General features: G+C 36.7%; 1 protein-coding gene and 1 long non-coding RNA gene across 3 annotated transcripts in view; one reads left to right on the top strand and one right to left on the bottom strand.

Moving 5' to 3' along the window:
* The window catches only part of LOC143920049 (uncharacterized), a 422197-nt gene that overhangs the window by 205555 nt on the left and 195681 nt on the right, over positions 1-20961 (bottom strand). The gene's annotated exons all lie outside the window — the stretch shown is intronic.
* On the top strand, positions 5764-19316 carry LOC143920019 (ataxin-2-like protein). Of its 2 annotated transcripts, none has more exons than XM_077442682.1 (14): positions 5764-5931; positions 9217-9373; positions 9490-9667; positions 10570-11075; positions 11147-11296; positions 12390-12529; positions 12618-12810; positions 12893-13018; positions 13100-13315; positions 13437-13621; positions 14768-15024; positions 15120-15271; positions 16809-17105; positions 17176-19316. In XM_077442682.1, the coding sequence occupies exons 1-14, from the start codon at positions 5894-5896 to the stop codon at positions 17227-17229; spliced, it is 2649 nt and encodes an 882-aa protein (XP_077298808.1). In that variant the 5' UTR covers positions 5764-5893; the 3' UTR covers positions 17230-19316. The 2 variants fall into 2 exon arrangements, with proteins under 2 accessions (XP_077298808.1, XP_077298809.1); XM_077442683.1 differs by having other exon boundaries at positions 5768-5931; positions 15120-15253.

Here is a 20961-nt window from a genome sequence, read left to right as displayed (position 1 = left end):
CATTCCTAGAGACACGTATTTTGGGCATTTTGCTATTAATGCTCAATTGATGCTAAAATTTGAAATAGATGCTAATAGATGCTAAATTCGTAAAATATGCGAATAGATGAAATAAAGTGAATTTGCATAAAATTAATAGACAATTTAGAAGGGTCTTCCTATCCCTTTGCCCATTTATTATATGGAGAAATTGAGGGGATAAAACAGAGCTTGCAGTTTACCATAGACGGTGTTTTTCCTGTCGAAACCAAGCAACTGCTTTTGTCTACTACTGTAAACAATAGAAGACATTTGGAGACGTGTATTCGAAAGGCTGCTCAAAAAAGCGTCTTAAAATTAGACTCGCACTCAGAACTAAATGAGACAAATCTATTCCTCCAAACATTGAGTAAACTATTCAATCCATCTGTGGCAGGTTCAAAATCTAATATTAATGTTAAAGAAACAGTTTTGTTTTTTAGAAACCTGCCATTGTTTAATGTATTAACAGACAATTAATAGAGAATATAAAAAGGGAATCCACGCCGGATATATTGCTATTATTGATGGCAACAAAAATTAAATATGAAGAGTTTGGTTGTGTCGCTCTAAAATCTATTTGGTGTCCCATTAATAGTGTGGATGCTGAAAGGTATTTTAGTAAAAACAATATAATTGTTACCGATCGTCGCACGAATCTCAAAAAAGAATCTGTAGAAATATGCTCCATGTTAAGTTTTAATCAATTTTAATTGGTATTATATTTTTATATTCATATTTTTTTTATTGTTATTTTAATTTCAAAATATTTTTGAATTTTTCTATTATTTTTTAATGGTTGTGTTGTCTTTAAATTGTATATATGTATATAAATTTTATTAAAATTCATCGAAATTTTTTATTATTTAAAATTAAACTCTTCATAAAAATAGATGCTAAATTGAACATTTTTAATGCCCTAAAACGCTAAAATGCTAAAATTGACAAAAATAGCTGCCCAAAATACGGTTTTCTACAGTCATTCCCCAAAAAAAATATTTAAAGTTCTATTTTGTAGTTAAAAATATGTTGCCTTAGGCGTTTATTCACGATATGAGAAGAGACAGGTTAGATTAGATACAAATATAAAGTTATAAAATAAAATGAAAAACTAACTCCCTAAATATTGACTATTAGTTAAAACCAGGGCTTTTTTTGAAAAAAAAGGTGCCGGAACTTACATCTTGTCAAGTATTTTATTGGAAGAGAGAAAATTCAAATTATATAGAATATTCGTTTGAAACATAAAAAATGCCGAGACAAAAAGGTGCCGGAACGCCGTTCCACCGCGTCACATGGAAAAAAGCCCTGGTTAAATCATATGTATCTTAGTACTGTTTATATATCGAACTAATCGTTGCTGATTTGCATGCCAGGAAATTTATTATAGAGCCATTAATTAAATCCAACTGTCTATCCAATTACTGCATTGTGAATGGGTTCTATGCGATGGGACGTGAGTGATTTTATAGCTGCTATTCTTTATATGGACATGGAATTTTTATGTACATACGAGTATGTATGTATTAGCAAGTTAAAGCCGTTTGATTTGCGTACTTAAATAGAAAGAAAAGGAAAGTGTGGTTATACAATAAATGCTTTTCCTTCTAGATCAGTTCTATTTTTTTTTTTACCTTTAACTGGTAAAATTATTACGACGATATTGTTGTATATAGAAATATATAATGAGTGGAAATGTATTGACAAAATGCGATATTCCGAGTACAAAGGGCAAGTTTAACTGATTTGGTTAGAAACTTAAATAAAATTCCTAAAATTATCATGAATTCCATCGAAAGGATGAAATAAATAATGGATAATTAAGTTTCATAAAGGCTTTAATAAACTTCGTCAGACGAAAAAATCGATTCTGAACTAAGAAGAGGTTAGTTAAAATAGAGCAAGGGCCAGTTAAACATTACTAATGATAAAATTGGTTTCATATTTAGAATATTGTACAATTTGAATTAAAATATTCCTATTTAGGGTCTAGTCTAAAATATTGGTACATTTGAAAAATATTATTGTATTCCCCTTTCTTTTTTTAATAATTGTCAAGTTTTAAATTTTGTTGACGTTGGTGTCGATGTGAAAAATTTACAATTCTTCTCAATTACTAACGAATACTTCTGGCACGTTTTAATTATAAATATGAATTATTACAAGATATGTAAAAAAATCTCGAGTGATTCCGTTGCAGTTATAATTTACTAACATTATTTAGAATCACTTTGTGCAAAACGTAATAAGTTTCGATGTTATTTTATCTTTGATAAAAGTGGAGTTTGAATAAAATTCATCGTGTGGCACTTATTTAAATTCCATTCGACTCCAAAAGAATTACTTAAGCTTTATAGAGATTTTATGTTGGTTTGTAGAGGCTGCGTGCTGTCAGTTGTAGATAGAGAAAGTACGAATGTGTACAAGGATAATAAACTCAGTTGTAATTTTGAAGAAGTAATTGTTTTCAAAATTGTACACGTATATGTTGAGCGAACGAGTATAGTGCGAATAGATAGCTTGACTTTTATCCCGTAGCTAAATAACCGACCGATTCAAACTCTACTGCCTGAGAGATTTGATATATATTAAACCAGCAGTGTGGACTAGTGGTTAGCATACATGCTTTCGAATATAGTGGTCATGGGTTTGAGTCAGGCCCATATATATAGAATACATTATTCTATATCTATGTTCAGGCCAGACCTTGTTTGTGACTCGAGGTCAATTGTTTCCTATCAGAGTTTGCCAATGTATTTGATTTTCATTGAAACGGTTCCAACAAATTGGCAGCCTTTACCCATTTCTCGCAATTTTTGAGTTTACAAATTCCGTTGATTCGTTAAAACAATGCAGCAAATTTGTCCATAAATGTCTCGCAAATTTCAAAGTTTCTATGATGCTTTGTTAAAATTATTCTAATAATTGTATATCGATGTTTGTAATTGGTCAGGAAGGCGCGTTGGAGTTTACCTGTTAGGCTGCTTGGTATATGTATGTGTATGTAAATAAAATGTATGAGTTGTCATCACACGTGTAAGGGCGAAATCACACAGAAAGGCACGGGGCACGTGATTTTTTTTTGCGATTCGGGCAGTTTTCTGTACGACGATTTTCGTCGTTCATTGTCCATTGTTCCCCGTACTTTGTTCATTTTTATGATAAACCTTTTTTATGCTCTCTAGCCTTGCAGTTTGCCCCGTTTCCTGGAAAAAGCACGCTTCCGGTCCTACCTCTAATTATAACATTTCTCTTGTGCTCACAATAATTAGGCTAGAAAAATCGGAAAATTCTAGTAGGAGTTGGTTGATCTGTGTTTTAATAACTACAAGATCTCGCCAACAGCGTATTTGTCCGGGACTTGAACCCACGACCTCTCTACTACCAGTGCACTACGCTGTGGCTAAACAACATAAAAAACAATCATATACTGACACAAATGGTGATAAATGCACTCAAGAGAGCTGCACTTTCGAGACATTCAAACTTTGAAAAATGCTCAAGAAGAACTAACGCAATAGAATCCCACAAAAAAGCGTCAAGGGGTATTTGTATATTATCTGAGGGTGATAACCCTTTTTTTGTGGAATTCTATTGGGTAAGTTCTTTTTGAGCGGCTTTGAAAATTAGAACGTGTCGGAATTGCGCCACTATTCAGTGCAATTTAGTGCATTAAATTCCGGGAACCATACATGTGTAGTAGTAGAAGGGTGACCGTGAAAAAGTCGAAAATATTAGTTTATCATGCATACATATGAAAAACGGTTAGTATATATATTAGTGGCATGCGGTAAAACTTTCTCTCCTCCCATCAAAAAAAAAAGGGTGCATGATAAACAGTACTATGTATATATAATAATGGGTCTACGTGACGAGCCAGAATGTTAAATTACAGAAAACGCAAACGGGTTAGAGTCCCACTGGTTGCTGCTGGCCAGACCTTGGTTTGTGACTTCAAGTCGATCGTTTTATATCAGAGTTTGCCAATTTATCAGATTTTCATTGCAACGGTTCCGACAAATTGGCAACCTTTACCCATTTCTCGCATTGAATTTCGCTGATTCGTACAAAAATGTCTGGCAAATGTCGAGTTTTTCATTTTGATAATTTATGTATACACAAAATGCTCCGAAAATGTAAGGCTATCATAAGCAGCAGCCAGCAGCGTGGCTCGGTCGTTAAGCTTCTGCTTAACACTGAGAGGCGCCGAGTTCGATCCCTTGAGCTGACCTCGATTGAAAAGAATTTTTCTGAGTATATCTGTAATGCTGCTGGTCAGACCAGGATTTGTGACTCCTGGTTGATCGTTTCCTATCAGAGTTTGCCAATTTTCTCTGATTTCATTGTTGAAACGATTCCCGATTAAAAATTGGTTAAAAATCCTTCCTACCCACTATGTCACCACTATTTGAGTATGATTAATGTAAATATTACAATAAAAATGTATGTACAATTCATAGATGTCTCGTTAATTGTCGAGTTTAAGTCAGTGTCTCGTAATTTAGCGACTTATGTATATAATACAAAAAAATGCTGTATTGTTTGTAATTTGGCCAGGAAGGCGCATTGGGGTTTACCTGTAATGCCTTCCTGGTATGAAATAAAATAAAAATAAAAATAAAAAATAAAATAAAAATAAATAAATTTGTCAAAATTTATCCATATATATATTTAGTCTATGCCGGTCTCCGTGACGAGCCGGGATGTGAAATTATCGAAAACGCAAATATCGGAAGGCAAAGATCGACAATCGAAAGATCTTAAGTCGAAAGATCAAAAAAAAGGGTGTATGGTAAACGGTACATACTCACTTAATTTGCGCAAGCAGGATACAACAGGAACAAGAGGAACATGCTTTTCCTCCCGTATTAATGTGCGCGCGCATTCTGGCCCGTCACGTAGACCCATTATATATACATAGTACTGTTAACCATGCACCCTTTCTTTTTGATCTTTCGATTTTCGATCTTTGCCTTCCGATATTTGCGTTTTCTGTAATTTAACATTCTGGCTCGTCACGTAGACTCATTATATTTATTATTTTATTATTTTATTTTATTTCATACCAGGAAGGCATTACAGGTAAACCCCAATGCGCCTTCCTGGCCAAATTACAAACAATACAGCATTTTTTATTATATACATAAGTCGCTAAATTACGAGACACTGACAAACTCGACAATTAACGAGACATCTATGAATTGTACATACATTTTTATTGTAATATTTACATTAATCATACTCAAATAGTGGTGACATAGTGGGTAGGAAGGATTTTTAGCCAATTTTTAATCGGGAATCGTTTCAACAATGAAATCAGAGAAAATTGGCAAACTCTGATAGGAAACGATCAACCAGGAGTCACAAATCCTGGTCTGACCAGCAGCATTACAGATATACTCAGAAAAATTCTTTTTCAATCGAGGTCAGCTCAAGGGATCGAACTCGGCGCCTCCCAGTGTTAAGCAGAAGCTTAACGACCGAGCCACGCTGCTGGCTAAATATACATAGTACTGTTTACCATGCACCCTTTCTTGTTGATCTTTCGATTTTCGATCTTTGCCTTCCGATATTTGCGTTTTCGGGCGTTTCACTTTCGGTCCCGTGAGGTAGGGGTCCACCCGTAGTAGAATTGGCGAAAAGAAAGCGTGGGAGTGGCAGTGGCGCCTCAGCGCGCGCAGCCGGCTGTCTATGGACGCGGCGGTCGTGGAGGGGGGGTAGCGGAGTGGCGGGAGGGCCAGGCAAGGGGGTGCGGGAGGGTGCGGGGAGGTCCACGCGGCCATCTTGTGTCGCTGTGAGCGGTGAAGCCGCCCGCCGGGGCGCCACCAAGATTCCGGTCCCCGCGCCGCGGCCGCCAGCCGCGCGCACTTCACACATGAACACCAAGCGCAAGAACCGCGCCCCCATGCCAAGGTATGCATCCACCTAACTTACTCGACTCGATTCCACTCCACTCTCCTCGCACGCCCCTCGCGCCCCGCACCCCTCACCCCGCCCCTCCACGCATTCGCGCGGGTTCGTCGCCCTCACGCGCCCCCTTCACCTCGCCCCCTCCCCCCTCGCCCCCCTCCCCCACTCGTCGTCGTCTTCGGCATCGTCTCTGCTGCAGCATCACCACCCCACACCCACAACCCACTCACACCCCCCCACCCCTACGACCCTTTGTCGATTGTCATTCGGTTTCGCGCATTTTTAATCAACACGCGCTCTTTCCACAACGTCATCTGCACACCTCGTTTATTGTCACGTCCATGCTTTCGACTCGCCCAGCCATGATAATGCTCACCAAAATCGACCAGAAACGTTGGTTCACATCGAATTTCTTCGTGAATTCAAACAAACCCCCACATGAGAAGCCCTTCAGTCGATATTACACGGCAGTGGGAGTCGCGCACAGGTCATTCGCCCCGAAGAGACTCGATTTGAAATCACTCGATCACGACCGACTGCCAAGAGGTCGAACGTTCACGATAGAATGGATGCGAGAGCTGCTTTGGAGGAATTGTTGAATGTGTGTATAAGACAGAGGTAAGCCATCGAGTCAAAAATGTGAATGAGAAAGTGTGGAGGGATTCGTTTAATTGTACATGAATCGGTCGATGTGATTCGTTTGATATATAACATTTTATTACATATATGCAGATGTGACTCAAAATATGATAAGTGTCGAACGAAAATTGAAGTGCTGTGAGTATTTTTTCCTGATAATGATTTTTTGAATAAAGTTTTACATCTTATCTATTCGAGTAGGTGAGTTAATACGGTACTTAGGTGAGTTAATACGGTACAGATATATCGGGGCTGTGTAGTTGGAGCATTTCGAGCAGAGTCGGAGTAAGGGCGAAGAGACACCGTGTGGGACGTCACGTGTCCTCGGCTTCCCGCTTTGACTGTAAATAATGGTTGTTCGCCAAAAAGCTAATTCGGGTGTAGTTGCACGTGCAGAATGCATATGTTTGGGAGGTAGCGCGTGTATGCATTTCCATTCGCAACCGATAAGTTTCTCTTACATTTTTTCAAATATGGAATGCACCGTTACCGTCAAACAAAGATAAATATCATCGAAAACACTTCAGGGGGTGATTTTTGGGGCTGTGCACCATGTATATGGGCTAGGGGAGCTGAGTACCATTCGTACTATTTTGGTAAGTTGTTGCCAGTACACTTTTTTATGTGATAGAATTTTTATATCTGATATATAGATAAATATACAAATTCTTCGGCGAATATGATGTCTCCTACAAAAATATTGGCAAATTAGTCGAATGTTGTTTCCGTTTACGGGGAAAAAATACACCAGTCGACGGATTTTTTTTTCTTCGATGAACAATATTATAGTCCAGTGATGAAACGAAATGGAATGTTGAAATCGTAAAATGTTTGCTAATCACTTAGTATAATTTTATAGAAGCACTCAAGAAAATGAATAAATTTTTTCATAAATGTGCGTCCTTGATTCTTCGTTTTAAATAATTGAATTATTTACAAATACGTTTTTGGAAAAAATGGACTCGTCGGGTAATGACACCCCCCCCCCCCCCCAAACCCGGATTCAGGACTCGGGATTGAAACCTGCCGAGTCCGGGTAACTAGAATTTCAAGTACAAAATGAAATCATTTTCACACTGAGCAAAAACATCTTACATATGTCATGGAAATTTATGTAAATCGTCATGGTACTTAAAAACTAGTAATCCACACTATGTAATAATAAACCTTTTAAAAATTTAAATTTTGAATTTTTTTAATATATATTTTTAATTTTGGACCTGGACTCGTTGAGTTTCCCAAATATTGGACTCGGAATCGCCAAGTCTTAAGAAGCTGGGTTTTCAGAAACCCTGTCTAGGATAAATTAATAAAATCATTCAGTGGCAGGTTCTGTACGTCATTATCCCTTTGCAATAAATATAGCGAACAAGCCCTGTACGCGGCGGCACCTTTTTCGCGAATTTGGCAATCGAGTTTTCGACCTTATATACAGATTTTAATATTTACTCAAGTAACCAGATATGTTAATTAACGCATAAAGTATTATTTTAAACAATAAAATACGTAATATATCTAGTAATTTTGGCTTAATTGTCAAATAATCATTCTTCATACAATTGAGACGTATCGTCGCCGTTGTTCAATAGACGTGGCGTCCCATAAACGATGTTTCAGTATGGTTCCACAAAAAACTAATTTTGACTGGTATATATGAATTTTAAGCAAATTGAATAGATGGCATTCAACTCTCAGTAGTATATTCAACCAATTTTGAACCTTAAAACAGTTGAAATAGGCGCATATAAGGCTCAAAATCCTGTGCAAAGTTCGGATATTCTATGGAAGACAGCCGCGCTACAGACTTGTCGCCCAAAGCTTCCATAGAAGACGGCCGCGGGCAAACGGTTAATCTGCTGTAATAATTTGTTGATAATTAGGAAAACCGACACCAGGTGGAACGGGGAATGATGAAGATAAAAATAAAAGTAGCCCGTCTTTTGTGTTATAATAAAGCCCGGACCCAGAGCGTGCCGCGTATTGTTCAAATGTTGTAAATGCATTGTTAAAGGTTTGCCTAACCTTTTTTACAAAGGACTTACAACAACGGAACAATGGGCGGCCCCTTGGCTATCCTACCTCTAGTTATAAAGAAGAATGTAATCAAACTTTGATATAATAAAAAATCTATCTAATGTTTTTCTTCACATATCAATAAAAAAATTCAATACACAATAGAAACACACTGTTGACTTTGCAAGTTAATAATTTTTGCTGAGGTTTTTGATTCGTCACTCTTGAGTCATATATATGTACGTCTATGTCACGAGCACGCCGACAGTTTTTAACCGTCTCCGATTACATTTCGTCGCATCAAAGACACACACGCCATGAATAACATTCAAAAGAATAATAAGAAAGCAAAGTTTGCCTCCGTTTGTGTGTAAATATCGAAGGCGTGCATTTTTTTTATTTTTATCTCCACATGCAATTCTTGCACACGTTCGCATAAACGACATTGCACGCTGTATCGATTTTTTTTATCTGCTCTAAGCAGCTGTAATTCTATCCGATATTTTGTCTCTGTCTGATTTTGAATCGTTTACACTTTCCAGATAATGTATTGTATTGTTGATTTTATATGATTTACAGCTTCATTTTGATTCGTTTCGATTTAATATGTTTTTTTAAATTTACGTTTGATTTCAGGGCGCCGAGGGCTCGTACTGTACCAGCTGAAGGAGTGTATAAAAATGCTCACTTCATGCATGCAATTGCTTGTCATGTGGGAGATACGGTGCAAGTCCACACACAGTCTGATAGTATATGGGAAGGTGTTTTCAGAACCTTCTCGGCACAATTCGAAGTTAGTTGGATCTTTTTTTTTTTTTTTTTTATTATTATTTCGACTTGGAAATATAGCGATTGTTAGCGATTAACGTTGTTCGTTTTATTTATATTTTTTTAAAATTTCGTTCACAGGTAGTTTTAGAGGTTGCACATAAAGTTGATAAAGAGGGTGTAGTCGCCGTGGAGTCGGTAGTTGAAAAGATGATATTCAAACCTGAAGACGTAATATCAATTAAGGCGAAGGATTCCGACTTAGAGTATGCCACTAGAGACACATTTCAAACGGACGCTGCTATTTCGAAATTTAATGGTATCTATCTGAGTTGTTTCTTGAACGTTTCCTTTATCCTCGGGCGATTTTGAAATAATTATATAAATTAGTTTTGGAATTGTCTTTTTTTTTTTTGTTTACCGAGGGAAACAAAGCTTTATCTCATCGAGGCTAATGCTAAAGTTCAACATTTTCGAATGTAGCTGTAATTTGGTTGTATTTGCTCGCATCGGTTGATAAATTTCACATCAGATTGTTACAGTTTTTATTAAAATATGACTATTCTTATAATTATTGTTGTGGAACACTTTGGTTCAAAGGTACTCGTCGGTTATGCGGGCGCATCCGAGCATCGAGTGTATACATTTAAGCTAATACACGATAGTTACATGAATGGCCTTTAGGTGTCGCAAACAGCTTTAATGTATGAATTTCACATGATATGGTGGAGGTTAGTATTGCCTTATTGTAGACAGAATCTCTTCAAATGGATCTTGGCTTTTATTATATGCCGTCACTTATCTGCAAAATATCTTTCCATGTGTCGACAATCTGTTTTTCTTTGAAATGGAAATGGATATTATTCGATGTAACGTCACTTTACTTGAAGTATTTGCAACACCTAGAGGGCATTCTTGTATCTAATGTGTTAGTGTAAGTGTGTGTACTAAATGCTCAGATGCGCCCGTATAACCAACAAGTACCAATTAAAAAATTTCGTCAATATTGCATGTTTCTATAGAAAATGATTAAGATCTATTTTATTTGGCTTTTTTATTTAAAATATGAATTTATTTGCATAAAATTAGTTTGGATGAAGGGTATATTATCTATTTTAGAAATACATAATTATTTCAGAAATTCCTTTGAATGGCATCAAGGACTATCATTCCCTAGTGGCATATCCTTATTTTTTTTTTTCGATTTCACATTTGTTGAAGGGCGAAATATTCAATTCGGCGAGGAGAGGTGCCTGCAGCCGTGGGATGGAAGCGAGGGTATTTCTAACGGAGACGGTATAGGAGATTCGTTGGAACAGTTGGACCAGCTTGAACAGCATGCCAACGGTTGGGATGCGAATGACATGTTCCGCAAGAACGAACAAGACTATGGCGTGCAAAGTACTTTCGATCAAAGCTTGTCTGGATACACGATGCAGTTTCAAAAGAAGGACACGCCGGAGTTCAGAGACGCCGAGGCGAAGGCGCAGGAGATCGCCGCCGAGATCGAGAGCCAGCCTTTGTATAAACGGAGAATGGAATTGGAGAACGGCGACGAGGAAGATAGGTACGCTGCTGTGCAGAGGCCGCCGACTTCACGGCACACAAGACCTTCGCCACCTCCGAGCGCGTCTGCGATGGCGCAAAGTCCCGCGCCCGCCAACGGGGGCTCTTCTGTACAAGCCGGGGATAAATATGTTCACCCCAACAGAAGGAAGAATCCGCAGGTATTTATCGGCAGTTGGGAATTGAATTGCGTTTGGGAATCGGCGATTTATGTTTTTTGGTTTCTCCACAGGCTGGTAAGTTAATTAAATCATCACCACAAGTGCCACAACAGCAAAGTCCCGGAGTCCAATCTAAAGGTCCACCAACGCCGACTTCATCACTACCTGGCTCTCAGTATCCTACTTTGCCTCATCATCCAGCACATCAACAACCCCATCAGGTAGTTATTTTCATTGCACTTAAGTCTTTTTTATGATGAATGAAACATGGTGTATCTATAATTCTACTTTGGTTTTGAATTCTCAATTTGGCATTTTATTTACCTAAAATATGGACTCGCCTATTTTTGGAAGTAGCCTTTTTATAAATGAAAATTTGTGCCCAACCGCTGGAGTCCATGTGTTCACTTCTGCTTGTGTAAGAACATACTAGTTTGTTCATACACGAACGATAGGTTTTAGTTCTAAAAGTCAAAAGCTATCTAATTCCCATCTAGTATTAAAAATTACAATGTTGCTATAATTGGAATGTACGCATACATGGAAGATGCAGCAAACGATTGAAAAAATTATGCCAAATAGTTGGTGCATGAACAAACTAATTCGTTTGTCAATTTGTTCTTTTTTGTACAGTATAACTGGCCAGATTGGGTGTATGAACAAATTAGTGTATTCAAGGAACAAACGAGATGTACTCTTAAATTGTAATGTATATGTCAGTGAAATTATTTTCATTGGCGTTTCAGTGAAATCATAACATTTTCAGGATTGGTTTTATACTTTTATTAAGATTAGATTGTTAGGGTTGGTATTATTTAAGGGTTAAGATAGGTTAGGTTAAGTAAGGCTTGGCCCTATTCATTTAAGATTGGGTTGTTAAGGTTAAATTCATAGACTTAAACGTTGTAAAATCATTGTTTGATACATTTTCACTGCTTGAAAAATATATTTTTACTTGAAATATGCTTTCACTGTAACATATACACTCAATTAATGCATGCTAAATAGCATGTTCGGGATATGTGTATCCTTCAGACACGAGTAACTGTAAAAATAGTTTTTTTTTTAATGTGAAGTTCATTATAGACAATGTGAAAGCACTTATCAAATATTCAAACTCGAGCTGGTGTGAAAACATTGTCTTTGGACACGGTGAAAGAGAATATTTCCTAGCCAGATGAAATTAAAGTTGAATAAATTGGCACGTATGAGGACTTTGAAACCGCTTTCTATATAATATGTACATATTTTAATAAATAATTTTTTTATACAATGTTTTGTTTTTTACTGATTAGTTTGAATTTTTATGTGCAGCAACAGGTTCACGTCATCGGAATGACTGTCCCTCCTCAAACGAAAACTTACGCGGCCGCTGGCGCGGGGGTGTCTTCTTCTGCTCAACCACCATCACACAATTATCACACACCACCGCCATTTATTCCTCACGTTCATGGGTATGACTCTGATCAATTATTATCGTACTTACGGTAAGAGTTTCAATGTAGCACTGCATTTTATTAATATTGATCGCGTTCAAAACAGTGGACCACCAGTGACAAATAATAAAGTCAACGGAACTGATGGCGTACCGAAGAAGATGGTTCCCCCGCCGCTTCAGCAACGTCAGCCTCGGCACTTGGCACATCAGGCCCATCAGACGCCGGTGCCATTCCCCGCTGTGCCGCCACAAGCTATACAATCACAAGTCTTACATTCAGATTCAGCACCTGTACAGGTATTGTTTGTACTTCTTATTATACGTTACTTGTTTAAAATTCGATCTAATTGGTTTTATATCTGTATATATATGTATATAGATTTTACCACATCAAATGGGCGAACAAACTCATGCTGGTCAACCCATACTAGGTGGTCCGGTTGGAGGACCTCCGGTTCCGATGCAGGCACCGGATCAACGTCATCAACGACGACCGGAAGTTCAGGTTTGTTGAGTGTTTACGTCGAGCCGAATGTGTAACGACTCGAGTTGAAAATTCATGCTATTTATTCGGTTGGTGTTTCAGGAGCTTAGGAAATTCGGTAGTGATTTTAAATTGCCGCCTGAAGGTGCCATCGGTGCATCTGCGGGAGCCGATTCAGTTCACAATGTTAAACCGCTAGGTGTTCACCAAGACGGAAGAGAAGCCTCTCACAAGGGACCACCTCTATCAGATCCGTCGAAAGGACAAGGCTCTCCCGATCAGCATCCACCAAAACATCCTCAAGATATGAATAATAAGGTTTGTGTATAAATATATTTACATATATATTTTTGTTTTATACAATGAGTCTTATACTTTCGTACATAATTGTTTCTAAAAATCAAATTGTATTGTTAAAATTTTGACAAATTTTTTTCAGCACACTCCCGAAGCATCAGCAACTTCAATCCAACCAACGACCGCCACTGCCCAAATCGATTCTTCATCATCCGATAAAGTTTCTACGGGTCTTAAAAAGTTCACCCTCAATCCAAATGCAAAAGAATTCAATCCATCAGCAAAACCGTTCATTCCACGAAGCCCTAGCACTCCTAATCCTTCTAGGTAAGTTTCACCAATATTAATGTTTCTTTTTTTTACTTTCGGCTATGTACGTAGTAACAATAGATGAAAATTCGAACTCGATATTTTGATTGATTAGGACTCGGAATCGATCACTGATCATGTTTTCATGATCTAGAAAAAATGTTTTTTGGGGATTTTTTGAACACCGTTAATCCTATCGAATTGAAACTTGGTATCGGTTACTGAAATTCTTGTCGATACGACGTAAATTTTTTTCAAACTTGTAAGTTGACTAAATGGAACCTCCCCTTATAGGTGTCCTCTTTTTTTTTTAATGCAATTATCTCCCAAACGGCTAATCGAATCAGTAATATTTTTACATGTAATAGAAATTATAAATTTTTACTTCAAACCGAAAGTAGTACTTTTACTCTAGAAAATCGAGGTTTTTTATATTTCTCTCAAAATCCTTTTGGTTTATTGAACTGAAATTTCATATCTAGAAGTTTAAGCTTAATACCAAGTTATGTATAAAATTTGGTAAGCATCCGTCAACTGGAAGTGTCAGTTTACTCTTGTTCGATTTTTCTTTCATTATTTTTGTCGACCCCTTAAACATGTATGCTCTTCATGAAAAAATTCAAGTATAATTATTGTATCAATGTGATGAAAATAATATTTTCCTCTTAGAAAAGTCAAAAATGTTGTGACCATGATTCTTTCCACACCCCTGAATATATCAAGATGAAAATTTATATTTGTATTCTTTATGTACCAACTTAGAGCTAATAAGATTTTGGTCAAAATTCGCAAACCGGAAGTAGTATTTTTTTTTTAAACAATATTTCCTTATTTTAGTTTGACCTTTTAAATTATTTTTATTTTCTTGGTATTTAATGTGTATAATAATTATAGTGATTTTAAGTAATAAAAAAATTTCGAACAAAATCCGACAACCAGAAGTAGAACTTTAGTCTTATGTAAGTTTCCCTACATTTGCGCTCAATTTATATCGAAAACGCTCCCATAACCGGTACGTGTGAACGTGTATGTATGTTTAATTATTGAATATTATTTTGTGACTTTATATTCCTCAAACACATTCATGAGTCGGTCACATCCGAATTTATTTTTGTGTGTCATTTAATTGTTTGCTGTTATTAATGATGTGTAATTATTCTCAAGGCCTCACACTCCGGGTACACCGGTGGGTACCGGCGGACCGATGGGTCCTCCGCAATACGTCGGCGGTGTGGGCCATCACGGTGTACATCACGCAGCGGCACACCAGCACCACCTGGCCGGCAATGCTGCTGTGATGGTCGGCGCTCCCGGCACGCCCGGATACGCCACCGTCGTGCATCCTCACCACGCTTCTCCCTCGCCCGCCTTCCATCAACCCCCACAACCACACCATCCCCATCACACTAGGTTTAGAAAAGGTATGTATTGTACGGTATATTTTCTATCGCTCCTTATTGTTATATTTCGGCGGTGGATCGCGTTACTGATTTTCGCTCCGTGATTTTGTTTCCAGTGCCAATGGGCTCACAGATGCAAGTAGCTAATGCAACGGGACAGCCGCTGTTGACTCCAGCACCTCTTCCGCAATTTGTGCCGTATGCGCATTCCACGCATCCACATCAGCCACCTCCACAGTATCCTCACATGGTCGGCATCAATCATTATGTATATATACTTCAATACATTATTTCTTTTATATTATTAATATTTGTACTTTTAAGCGAAGCGCACGCTGATATTTCCAGCACACAGGGCTTAATTAACTAATTGTATTGTTTGACATATCGAGCTGCTATTATAAAATTCAGCTATGAATAATCGATATTTTTTAAGTGCTGTTATGAAGTTTTATTTGTCAGTTTCACTGACTAAGCAAAAATGCTTGTAGTTGGAAACCTATTGCATCATATATAGTTATGTATGTAGTGAGTAAGCAATAGCAATATACTTTTACAGATTGTTATTAAATTGCTAACTTGAAAAAAAAAGTAGTAGCAGTTGGTTTGTTACTTTTTTTTTCGAAACAAATATCAAACACATTGCAAGCGGGTAAGTAGCGCGGCCGCCTAATAGATGAATGCGGGCAAATTTTCGCGATAGATATACTTTTGATACTCAAATTCGTATAGGATTAATTAAAATTGAAATTCACGAAAGCAACCAGAAGTACCGAAAAGGTGGACGTCTCACGAAAAACCACATCTGGATTTCATTTTGGGGTTGAAATAGGGAGAAACAAGGGAAAGATTGATAAAAACGGGTGTGATGTATATCAAACACATAATACGAGTTGAAATGGTTCCATGAGAAAAAATATATATGACAGATTCCTATTTTATCATTTATATATGAAGTATATATCCAGTTACAGAGATGTCCTTGATTAGAAATATTTTCACACGATGGCGGCCGCTGACTCATATTTGTATCATGTTGGGTGCACAACGCTTAGTGGCCGCTGGTACATATATGATTTACGACTGCGCAAATATATTTTTATAAGTTTTAAGTTTTTTAAGTTTTAACAGAATAAGTTTTCTCGGGACCCGCAGTCCAAACGTACACTACGTAAACACGAGAATTCTCGTTACCCGCTTGCAAAGTGTTAACTAATTGTATTGTTTATCATATTGCTTTCCTGAGTTGTGATATGAGTAATCGATTTTTTTTTGAATCGAAGTGCTGTCATCAAAGTTTGATTTGTCAGATTCTCTGACTAAGCAAAAATGCTTGTAATAAGAAACCTATTGAGTAATATATGTGGGTTTGGTACTTTATTTTCGAAATAAATAGTGCAAAGATCACATTTTTCATACATATGATGTTTTCAATAATTACATTTGTTAAATGGATTTCATTTGTTTTTATATTTTTGAATTTGTATGCGTACATATTTGGTCATAATATAAAAACCCACTATAATATAAACTGTTATAAAATTTATTTATACTACGTGAAGTTTTCTGTTACAGCGTTTTTAATTAGTCAAAAGTGACGTTTTTTTATACTGCATGAGGTTCTTTGTTACAGCGTTTTTGAGTAATCAAAAGTGACATTGACTAATTGACTAATACATTATGCATAATACTTAGCGCAAGTGCAAATAATTGGGTGATTTGAATCGCTTTTCAACGTACACGTTTAGGTCGTACGATAAATGCAATTGTAATTTGAAAACTTAGAAGGTTGATATGGTTTGCAGGTGCGTGTTTTCCATCAGCACGAAGGTGCAGCTAGCGGGGGACCCGTCCAGTATTTGGCAGCTCAACCAGCGCCTCCATCAACACCTTCACCTGGACAAGGATACCATCCTCCGCCTAGTCCGGCCGTCGGCCCGGGACCTCCTCCTCCGCCTCCTCAGCAATATCAAACTCAACCTTTCCATATGCTCTGTCCCATTATTCCACAACCGTCACAACATCTCTATTTACAACCGTCACAACATCCACAGCAACCGCCGCAAGCTCAACAACAACAACAACACCACAATCATATACCGGTATATACCTTGTTTTAAAATGAAATTTTTACATGTAAGGTGTTTTTGATTGACTGTTTTGTCGTTTTAGATGATGATCCCACCTCCTCAACAGGGTGGGGGACAAGCTGGACAACATCCTTAAAGAAAATTAACAAATCATTTCATCAATTCGTTCCTTTCAAAGGTGGTCTGATGTGAAGTGCTCAATTTTAATTTCTGCGAGATTGCTCCCGAGTCTGTTACTCTGTTATTGCATAAATGAAATTTGCGCTTGGAGTTTTTCAATTTTTAAATTTAAATTTTCAATGTCGGGACTATGTCGGTGTGCACATTCCAGTTACATCGCCTCTCTCAAAAAGCACACGTGCATATAAATTCATAATTGTGCATTCTTCTCTTCATTGATTTCATGTAGGGTCTTGTTGTTTGTGAGCATTTCACATTTGATTTTTTTTCAATCTGAAAATCATTTCATTAATCATTCTTCTTTTTTTTTTTTTTTTTGTTAGTCAAATTCGTATCTATGAATATGCATTGTTCAATGGAATAGGTACGAAAATAAAAAGCAATTTAGTACAGCTGTATTATGAAGTGAATGACCATCTATTCCCTTTTTATTTATATGTAATAAAAAATTTATTACAAATAAACGTGTTTTAGTTATGTTCGATTTTAATGGAAAAAAAAACGATGAGAAATTTGATTATTTCTTTTTTGGTACATTGGAATTTGTATATATAAATGTTTTGTTTTTTAGCTAGGAGTTGTCTCTTCAAATTGGGCTATTTAAAAAGTGATTTTCACGAGCCATCGTCATTCAATATTGTTCCGTATCATCTATATCATCCCCTCTATATATATATATATACTTTATGAATATATATACCTACATATATATACATAACAGTTTTTATTTTTTGATTACGCTCATTTTGAAGTGCGATTTTCGTTCATTATATTTTTGAATTGACTAAATTGTACTCGAGTTTTAATTTACAAGATAATTTTGAGATATCGCCTAAATGGTACTATTCTTTTGAATAATATACTTAATATATATCAGTTGAATAATACATTGCTGTAACTTTATGACGTCTATGTGATTTGAATGTCTTTTTTATTTACGGGGCTAAATGTTTTCCGATTTGACAGTGCATACTGGGCATGTTTATTTAGTTAATTTTTTATATACGAATATTTACATTTTAATTTCATCAGATTTTTTTTATATAAATGATGTGGAATCAATAATGGCCAACTCCACTTTTTTTTTGAAATTCTGCTAATAATGCAATTCCGATGTAGTTTAGGAGCTGAATTGAATTACATCATTAGTGGAATTTTGTAGAAATTTGGTTTGGCTGTTATTGCTTCTGCGGCCTTCATATGAAATGTTAGTAATTTTCTCAATGATATTATTTTGAGATTCATTCATCGAAGCATGTTACTAACTGGTTTAGTTGTCATCTATCTTTTCTTCTATAATTTCTTCTAATATAAATTAATACACCTGAGTAATGTTACCGTAATATTATTTGATGTAATACATTCTGTTGAAAATAATATCGTATGCTGTGATTTACAATACAATATTATTAATATTTATTTCTTAATCTATGCTGGATTTGTGTGTTATTTTTTAATTATATTGTATTGGACAGCTAAAAAGACAAATTTTCAAAGGAACCATACGTCAACAAACAAACAAAAAAAAATGTGCATAAGAGTTATTTTTAAATTTATAAAAATGATTTATTGAAACTTAAAAGCCGAGAACAAATTACCGTTCATCAGTATTTTAAAAATATGTAAATTAAATTTTGAAACATTTTCGTTGATCGCACACCGTTTTGAGTGTGCTTTGCAGTTTTTGATTGTATTTCAAACACTTAATTTTTGTGAAAGTAGTAAAATCAAGTCAGTTTACTGACAAATTAGTGATGGCTGCTAATTACAAAGCGCGAAAAGGGGTCATTGGCGGATCAAGTATTCGAAGTGATTGATTTTTTTCTATTTTTTGTATGGAAATTAAAATTAAAAATGTGATCATGATTCAAAAAGTAACGGTAAAAAAAGATTTTAAATAAGAAACATTTTAGCCAATATGAAAAAAAAAAAACAAGTGAACAAAATTATTTAATGTTAATTTGAATTATCTTTTTGTAAAGATCAATTGCTTGAATAAATGAAGAGTTTTATACAAAGTTGAAAAGTGTTATATAAACACACATTTCTTGTCTTTATAATTTCTTATATCAAATACCCCTTTCATTTCCCTAATATAATGCAACTAAGAATAAGTCTAACGTTGGATGGAGAGGCGTTGGAAAGAGTCAAAAGTTTAAGTATTTAAATTTAAGTACTTGGTTAAATGAATAGATGGACCCAGATGAAGATTTAAGATGGCTAAAACAGCGTCTATCAAAATTAAGGCGCGCCTACAAATAAGCATCTCAAACTTCGTACGCGCTTGAGATTCATGAAGAGCTACGTCTGGTCAGTGCTGCTATTTTTTTTATTATATTATATACTGGGAAGGTCTAACAGATAAATCCCGATGCGCCTTCCTAGCCAATTATAAACAATGCAGCATTTTTATTACATAAGTCGCTGAATTACGAAACACTGAAAACTCGCAAATTAACGAGACATCTATGAATTGTACATTAATCATACTCAAATAGTGGTGACATAGTAGATAGGAAGGATTTTAGCCAAAATTTAATCGAAGAACCATTTCAACAATGAAATCAGAAAAATTGGCAGACTGATAGGAAACGATCGACCTTCAGTCATAAATATCTCAGTCTGACCAGCAGTATTACTGATATACACGGAATAAATTCTTTTCAATAGAGGTCAACTCACAGGATCGAACCCGGCGCCCTGTTGCTAGGCAAAAGCCCAACCGCCGAGCCATACTGCTAGCTGTATGGATGCGAAAGGTGAACTCTGAAGACCAGGATGATAAACCGCATCGAAGCTTTTGAGATGTGGATCAAATAAAGCTGTCAAATAGGGAGAGACATGGAACTTTTTTCTGTCATCAAGCGGAGAAAGATGGAATACCTTGGACACATGATACGGGTCCAAAATACGAATTTCTCCGTTTGATAACCATGGGGAAAATATAATGGAGGAAGTTGTCTTGGCTTCGAAACATGCGCATGTGAACTGATATGAGCGCCGAAGAGCTATTCCGAGCCGCTAAAGACTGATGCTTATATCTTCAAATAATCGACGAGGTAGTCGCTAGAGATTCCAATACAGAGACTACCAATACCGACATATCTTTGTCTGTAAAATTATTTTGAATTTTACTGTTTTCCGATACATATCGCTAAATACATACAATTGTTCGGTCACATTTTCAACCCCCTTACAATTTGTCTCAAGTTCGCAAATCTTATATAAAATTTTAATTTAAATAAGAAAATTCCTACTGTGACGAACGGATTTACGCGCGTCTGATGCAGAGGGCGTTATACGTCGTTATTCTTCCAAGAGTCGAGTTATGTAGAAACGTGGACTAACCTTGGGATAGTGATATATAGATGTATATAGTCGGGGAGGTTCCTGACTGCAAGTCGTCTGCGTTGATAACAGCTTCCTCGGGCTCGGGAAACTGGCTCTGCGGTCGTCTTCTCGTTGAAGCACCGCTGGTCGGGTCACAGCAGCGGGAGGGGGGGGGGGAGGCAGGAGACAAACTCCGTACTGCCTCGTGTGGACACAAGATGGCGATATCTGGGCGTCTCTGAAGACGCTCGGCGGAGATGCTGGAGGTAGGTCTTTCCCGGCTGACGGCTGGATGTAGAGAGAGCTGCTCTCGATACTTCTCGAGAGGGGTATGGTGTTGGCGCGGTAAAGTAACTGG

The sequence above is a fragment of the Arctopsyche grandis genome, chromosome 12, assembly GCF_051622035.1.
Source record: "Arctopsyche grandis isolate Sample6627 chromosome 12, ASM5162203v2, whole genome shotgun sequence".
NCBI lineage: Eukaryota > Metazoa > Arthropoda > Insecta > Trichoptera > Hydropsychidae > Arctopsyche > Arctopsyche grandis.
Note: the sequence above shows the minus strand (reverse complement) of the source record. Positions and strands in the feature narration are given on the sequence as shown.

What these genes read in the sequence shown, in the direction of transcription:
- LOC143920019 (XM_077442682.1), top strand. Translation starts at nt 5,894, where the DNA reads ATGAACACCAAGCGCAAGAACCGCGCCCCCATGCCAAG. An exon ending in CTCAAGATATGAATAATAAG is followed by an intron (nt 13,316 to 13,436) that starts GTTTGTGTATAA and finishes AATTTTTTTCAG; the next exon opens with CACACTCCCGAAGCATCAGC. An exon ending in AACACCACAATCATATACCG is followed by an intron (nt 17,106 to 17,175) that starts GTATATACCTTG and finishes TTGTCGTTTTAG; the next exon opens with ATGATGATCCCACCTCCTCA.